The sequence below is a fragment of the Candoia aspera genome, chromosome 9 (genome assembly GCF_035149785.1).
Source record: "Candoia aspera isolate rCanAsp1 chromosome 9, rCanAsp1.hap2, whole genome shotgun sequence".
NCBI lineage: Eukaryota > Metazoa > Chordata > Lepidosauria > Squamata > Boidae > Candoia > Candoia aspera.
In genome coordinates, this window is record NC_086161.1 from 23,582,228 (window position 1) to 23,589,756 (window position 7,529).

Consider the following 7,529-nt stretch of genomic DNA (forward strand, 5'->3'; position numbering starts at 1 on the left):
AACTGTTGACCAAGAGATGTGGTGGGTTCCTCTTCGTTGGCTGTGCCCAAGCAAAGGCTGGACAGCCACCTCCCGCAGAGGCCTGAATTTGGATTCCTGCATGGGGCAAGAGATGGACCTTGATGACCAAAATGGCCCTTCCAATTCTAGGATTCTGCAGTTTGATGATTAGATGACCTTCTTTCCAGGATCATAGAAGATGGCTTCTGTCACTTTCCAATTGTTTTGGTCTTATTTTCCAAAAAAATTATCAATACAGAAGAAATCAGGAAGAAAAACTCCTCAGGCCTCTTTCTGCTGCATGTTGAATAAGGAACTAATCCCGCCAGTGCAAAGGTCAGCTGGGTCTCCCTCCGCACACCCCCAAGCCCCACCCATCAGTTCCGGAGTGCTTCCTTTTCTCCCTTTCCTTTGGAGAGCCCTGAACTGCCGCATAGACCAACCTCCATGCCTAGCTGAGAAAGAGATCTCACATTCTAAAATAATAATAATAATTAACCAGACAAAGAGGGGGGAAAATGAAGTAACAGGATAATAAGATGAATGAAGTGGTGTAAATCACAGGAAAACTCAAAGCAAGCATTCATTTCAAACTTCAGAGAATAGAGGCTGTTTCATTCCTTTTGACTCCCCAGCTGACAGAAACAGACTTCAAATAGTCATCTCCAAGAGACATCAAAACATATTTTAAATCAGAAATACGGAATTTAGTAAATGCTTATGTTGTACAGGAAATGGAACATTCCCATGAGATCCAGAAGTTTGGGAGATGTCAACAAATACTCCAGATCCTATTTAAGGATTCCTGCTGAAAACTTCCTTAAAAGACACCTACCCACCAAAACTAGGTCCTCCTGACGCAGGAATGGCTGCTCTACCAACCCATGCTAGCCAATTCCTCAATACATTCTGAAAATAAATAAGAACAAATAAGAGGGTGAAGGGGGAAACCCTGATGATTCATAATCTGGATTGAAAGCTATTTCTCTCTGCCCACCATGAACACCCGCCAACTTCACCCTCCTTATCATGGTGCCATGCCAAAATATAGTCCATGTGTGTTTTTAGAGGCTGTGCTAGATTTCTAACCCTGCATGGACAAATGAGAAGGAAGGATATTGGGATAGTTCAGTGGGAAGGCAGAAGAACAGAAGCCCTTTCTGGACTGGGTTGGAGGTCAGGCTGTCATCTAGGAGGACTTATGGTCGGAGAGGTGCTCTGATACTGATGTGAAATCCTTGGAGGCCACTGGTGATGTTTCTGTTCAGCTGTTGATTTACTGTCAGCCCATCAAGATAGACCAGACTAGGAAACCAATGCCATGAAGATCAGTACTACTTCTATTGTAAAGCAATAGTAACAGAACCGTGCAAGTCTGGATATACGCCCCTCCTCCCTGTCTTTATCTTCATGAGAACTAGGGAGCAGCTTGTTGAGATGTAACTCACGTTACTTTCTTGGCTTGGGCTCAAGCCCCTTTTATCTGACCATTGCCTCTTCCTCCTATCTGTCAAGGCCATTCCCTCAGTCTTCTACACTTACCTCTTTCCTAGTTAGACAGAGAGTTGGCATTCAGGAAACAGAAAATGCTACTAACAAACCCAGTATCCTACCCAGGTCAAATCAAGATAGACATTATCACGTTAGCTGGATGGGGTTTTTTGGACAGCCTCTTGGCTTATGGGGGGATAACACTGGTTTCTTTTGATTTTATTTATGGGCTGTATAAAGGATTGCAATGTAACCAATTTGGCGAAGGCATTTTTAAAAGGAGGCCGTTACTGTGAAATAGAAGCCATGCCCCTTTCTCCATGCACATACTAAAGGGGCAAGGCTTTGACTGTAAAGTCATGGCCACCATCTTGACTTTTTTGACCTCCCCAGATCCCTGGCATAAAACTGTCGACAGTGGAGTAAAATAGCATTTTTACTTTGTTATCCAATGCCATTTGATCCATCCTCCTCGCCCTTCTCCAAAGTTACAATTGCCATTCACATTTCAGAGAAGTGGAGTCTAATCTACAAAAACTTTTATTGTCATAAAGCATATTTTATTACAGAATCATCTGCTGTTTTTCATTGCTACAGATAAACAGACTAACATGCATTCCCAACCCAAACTGTACAATATTAAAAGTTCAATGTTCTGTTCAGGGGTATCTGCAGGGTATGGTAAAAAAAGAGAGTCAAGATGGCGGTCATGATGGTGTGATCCAAGCTCTGCCTGTTTTTATGTGCTTTGCACATGAGATGCCCATATCACATGGGCAGAGTTCTATGGCACTGTCACGACCACCATCTTCACTTCACCACTTCTTATTTGCTGCAAAATAAGATGCCTTTTGCTTCATCAAGCTACAAAGCTAGACCAATTCCCATGCCTCAAATGAGCCTTGACCACTTTTGAATCTTCTTGTCCCCAAGTATCATCCAACATAAAATCTGAGAAAGGGTCAGGGAATGATTCAGGGAAGATGAACGTTCCTAAACAGGGACATTTCACAACTATTACAGGGCCCACCCAGATTAGCCAAGACAGCTAGGCCTTGGTTAAGGCACAGGCTTGGAGAAAGGCTGTTTGTGGGGATCAGAGCCAACGCGTCTCAGACACATTTAGCCAGAAGAAAAATACAATTACTTGTTAACACTCATCACATGAAAAACAACTTCTGGGTAGCCTTGGACTGTGCAACATTATGGAACTTAGTTCTGTTCAATTCCCCAGAGACAGAGAAGGAATCGGTACACGCACTGTAAAACTTAAGCACCTCCTTCCACACAAATCATCTCTGTTTATCCCCCCTTTCCACCTCTCCATCATCAGACTCCAATCCCTTCACCAGTCTCTCAGATCTTTGGCTTAATTCATGTGTTCTGCTTAGTCGGGGCTTCACGTATTCTGTACACTCAGCTACTGTGGTTTGTAGGTCATGCTTTACAGCTTAAGGCAGCGTATGGAGCTTACTCCACGAAGAGACTGTGGCTTTACATGCGGTGTGTGAATTCCATGCATATGTATTAGAAGGGACGGCTCTCGACCTCCCTTACCCGTAAAGACAAGGGGAGATGCAACATTCTGAGCACCCACTTTGCTTTGGAACCAGCAGGCAGACGAAAAGTTAGCTGTGTGTGTGCCAAGAGGGGTGAACGCAGGAGCGTTCTACAAGCACCAGTTTTCCTTGAAGTGCAGGGAGGAATGGCTTCAGGAGACCTTGTGGAGAAGGAAGGGGGAGGGATGGTCTCCAAGCCCAAGGTTCAGGGCTCCACTCAAAAGAGGAGGGAGTAGAGATGGGTGATGGGCTCACCCTGTCAGAGAAGGCAACAAAGTCCATCTTGAACTCAGATGTGCATCATCCTGCTCTACTTTGCATTTTCGACTGGGGCTTGTATGCTGCTCAGTCCTACAGGATTTACTGCCTTGACTTGAAAACAATGATTGGATCTGGATTGGGACCACAGATCCTGGCTTTCCTTTAGAGCAATGTTGCTCAACCTTGGCAACTTTAAGATGTGTGGATTTCAACTCCCAGAATTCCCCAGCCAGCCATGCTGGCTGGAGAATTCTGGGAGTTGAAGTCCACACATCTTAAAGTTGCCAAGGTTGAGCAACACTGCAGTAAAGAGTCTAGTTACAAAAATCTACCCTCCCTTTTGCACATGATCACTTTAAAAAACCCCTACTTTAAGCCTCCCCCATGCTATCAAAACCTAGGACAAAGAAGGAAAGTAAGTTTTTGTAAGCAAAAATTTGCATTGGGGAGGAAGGTCCAAAAAGGCAAAATGGTGGTTGCATCCAGACAACTAAACCTTGTTTTATGTGCTTTATGTGCATTGTGAAGCATGTAAAAAAGGGAGGGGCTTTGATTGCACAGCTGAGACCTCCATCTTGACTTTTTGTACCCCCCCCATGGACCCTCCCTGACTGAGGGAAAAGGTTACCACCCACCCTCCACCCATGGCATAGTAGGTTCAGCCACAATGTCTTATACCTCCGTTAGTTAAAGGAGTATTTTAAATCTAAATATTGGACATCTTTGCGGATCTGACTTACTCAATGTTTATTCGGTTTACTTCTTTTTCAAGGTTTGCAGAACACACTGAACCATAAACTAAAACAGACCAGGAACCCACAAGACACTAGGCTAAGTCTGCCATTGGCTGGTGTGTGGCTAAGCGTGTCACTCAAGCCCAGCCGGTTCTCAGCATGTGACCATTTCGGAGCACCAGCAGAGAAGATGACGGTCAGACAACCAACCAACATTTCAGCTGCTTCTGACCTTCTCAGGGGTTCCATATGGGTGGCTCTGCAGGTCCTGGGAACGCCTGCACTTCCCCTCTGCAGGTACCCATCCCGCCTGTTCCAAATTCTCCTCCCTCTGGCTCTTCCTCCATTCCATTCCCCTCTCTCGGAAGCAGAGTTAGTTCTCCAGAATAGGGAAATGCCCCCTTAATTAAGCCGGTTTTTCCTGAGCAGGGAAAGCCCAGAGCATTTCACGAGTGTTTTATCCATGGGGCCTCTGCCTCTCCCCGTCCCCTCTTGCAGTTGTGCTGGCAGGGAGTTCTAAGAGAGGCAGCCCTGCACATCTAGAGGGCGCCGGGTTGGGAAAGTCTTCCCAGAAGCAAAGCCACAAAACTTGCACTTGGAAGGAAATATTAGACCGAAATGAAAACCCAGAGATCTGCAGGCAACACTTACACTCCAAGGCAGGAAACTAGAATCACTTTCCCTGCCAGGCCGCTTGCTGTCTTCAAGAACAAATGCCTGTCTCTCCTTTACATAACTCGCTCGCTCTCCAGCTGCCTTCCACGCCGGTTGTGGGTTGGTTTGCACAACACATTTCACCCGGACAGTTAAACATCTAGCGGCTTGTGTTTAGTTTGGGGTGGTTGTTTTCTGTGGCTTAGCCTACGGGTGCCCAACCCTTAAAGTTTCTTTACGGTTCAATGGATCGTGTGAACCCAGAAAGCAAGGCAAACTTAATGAGTTAAGAAGGTTGTGCAAACAAAACTGTTTTTTCAGACTCAGAAAAGGCAATGGGGAAGGTAGAGGAGCCGCTCCATCCATTTTTCAAAGAAGCCTTTGGTGATTTCTATTGCTACTGCTTGGGAGTGTCTGGTGGGCAGGGTCAAAAAAGTCAAGATGGCAGCCATGATGGGGTGATCAAAGCTCACATAAAAAGGGCAGTTTCAATTGCAGCATCATAGCCACCTTTTGACCCTCCCCTGCAGACAGGTAGGTTACAGGTAGTAACTTAACAATCACAATTGGAACCAGAATTCAGGTTGTTAAGCAAAGCAGTCATTAAGTGAATCTGACCTGATTTTACTACCTTTTTTGCAGCGGTCGTTAAGCAAATCACCACGGGTGTTAAGTGAACCATGTGGCCGTTAAGCAAATCACACAATTCCCCATTGATTTTGCTTGCCAGAATCCAGCCAGGAAGGTTGAAAATGGCAATCACGTGATCATGGGATGCTGCAGAGTCATAAATGCGAACTGGTTGCCAAGTGCCCAAATCGTGATCATGTGACTGCGGGGATGCTGCGATGGTTGTAAGTGTGAGGACCAGTCACAAGTCAGTTTTTTCAGCACCATCGGAAGTCCGAACCATCACTAAACGTATGGTTGTTAAGAGAGGACTACCTGTATATGGGTCATACTTTCCTTTTGGAAAAGTAGCACACAAACTGGATTTAAAAAGCCATTTTCAAAGACTCTCCCTGTGTGCTGCAGGCAAGACCCTCCGGAAACGGGTAGCTCTCCATGATAGTTTTTGAAAAAGTTTCTGCTCTTGGCAGAAAGAGCACCACCAAATCGTATTTTCAAAGCCTCAGGGATATGCTAAATGTGGCTCTTTCGAACTTCAGATCATATAAAATATTTTGTTTGTTTGTTTGTTTGTTTAACATGTCAGCCTCTGTTAATGTTGTTAACATTCTCCGGCTGCTTCAGTCTTAAACGCTTGTGCATCTGGCCGATATTTAAGAATACAGCCCCAGACCTCTTATGCAAACACAGTGCATCTTGTCAGCTGTGGGGCAAATAAGCTGAGTAAGCATTTTACGTCTTCTCTGGATACAATTAGCTAGAGAAAGCAGCGAAGGGGGGTAAATGTGCATTTCATTAATGGAGAACAAAGGAACAGTGACTCAGACTTAAGGGGAAAATAGGCAATAAACAAACAAACAAACAAACAAACAACAGCCATCGTAACAATGCATTTTCTGACATGGAGCAAGTCTGAATTTGCTCCGGAGATCAGAGACCACAAAAAGTTGTTCAGTGGGAATTCCTACATCCCATCGGGGAAGATTAGAGAGAGAGGTTTGCTGCGCTCGGGAAGTGGCATTTCGAAGCATAACCAAAGTTGACAGTCACTCTTTGCTAAAGCATTTCCAAAACAAAGCAGCATCGGACAAGACTAGCGCAAGAGTCAAATCTTTTCCTTCGACATTATCTGGACGGAAGAGGAATGCAGCCTCCGACAACCACTTTTGTCCAGATTCGGAACCCAACGGCGAGGAACAGCTGCTGCAGAGTTGTTAAAAAATGGCAGCTGTCGCACCCGTTCCCGACACAAAAATCAACGGGCACCCGGGACGCACAATCCCAGCTTGGCAGGCCCGCCGGAGCCCAGCCTCGTCGAGCCCAGCAGCCCCCCCGAATGCAGGCCAACTTACTTGTCTAAAATGAAGTACAAGTCGAAGCCCCCGTAGCAGGCGGCTCCCCCGTCCCCTGTCTTCCCACCTTGCCCATCACAGGTGACCATCACGGCCGCCAGGAAGAGACACTGCAAACTCCGGAGGAAAAGTTTCTGCTGCGGGCGAGCCATTCCTGTGTCCAGCCGGCCCACGGGGGAAGGGAAGATGGGCTGCTTCGCTCTCGTCTTCCGAAGCGCCTCGGTCTTAAGGCCGTGCAGCCGCCGCCGAGGATATCGAACCCTGACTCTGGAAAGGGGGAAAGGCCGTCCGGAGTTCTGTTCTGTGGCTTCGGATTTCACTTTGGGATCCTCTGCCTTTCGCTTCCAGCTCAGCTGAGCCAACCCTGCAGCTGGCTGCGATGCGCTTGGCAACTTCCGGACAGTCTTTTTTCCCTTCGCTTTGCTTTGCCCCAGATTTGAAGAACGTGGAAGCCTCACCCCCCACTCCACCCCCAAAGGAAAGACTGCTGGTTTTCCTTTGGAACGCCTATCAGAGTTCACAGGATGCCACCTTGTGGCCAAGCCGCTGGCGCACCACGCCACCCCAGGGCCTGGGAAGGCCGTGCTCAAAAGATGCGCTGCTCTTCAGCGCTTTGCCCCACTTTCCTGAATTGTGGGACACATTTTTCACTTCGTGCAGGGGTAAAGTCTGCACCAAAGTAGGGAGGCTGCCAGAAGGGACTGCCTTGAGCAAAGCCAGTTCTTTTCATTTCAGTTCCAAGCCTGGGGCCCCGAGCGTGTGAAGGGTCCCATCTCCTGGTTGTGCTAACAAAGCTCAATTGTGATATCTTCCTCGGCTGCTGTGTATTTTAATTTTTGTATTTATGA

At 46.7% G+C, this 7,529-nt stretch overlaps 1 protein-coding gene across 1 annotated transcript in view; it reads right to left on the bottom strand.

The window, feature by feature from the left end:
• ANTXR1 (ANTXR cell adhesion molecule 1) overlaps positions 1–7,080 on the bottom strand; it is a 152,565-nt gene extending 145,485 nt beyond the window's left edge. The window contains exon 1 of the mRNA XM_063311570.1: positions 6,682–7,080. Within this exon, the coding sequence (XP_063167640.1) occupies positions 6,682–6,833 (152 nt within the window). The 5' untranslated portion in view covers positions 6,834–7,080. The remainder of the gene's footprint in view (positions 1–6,681) is intronic.
• Between the last annotated feature and the right edge of the window lie 449 nt (positions 7,081–7,529).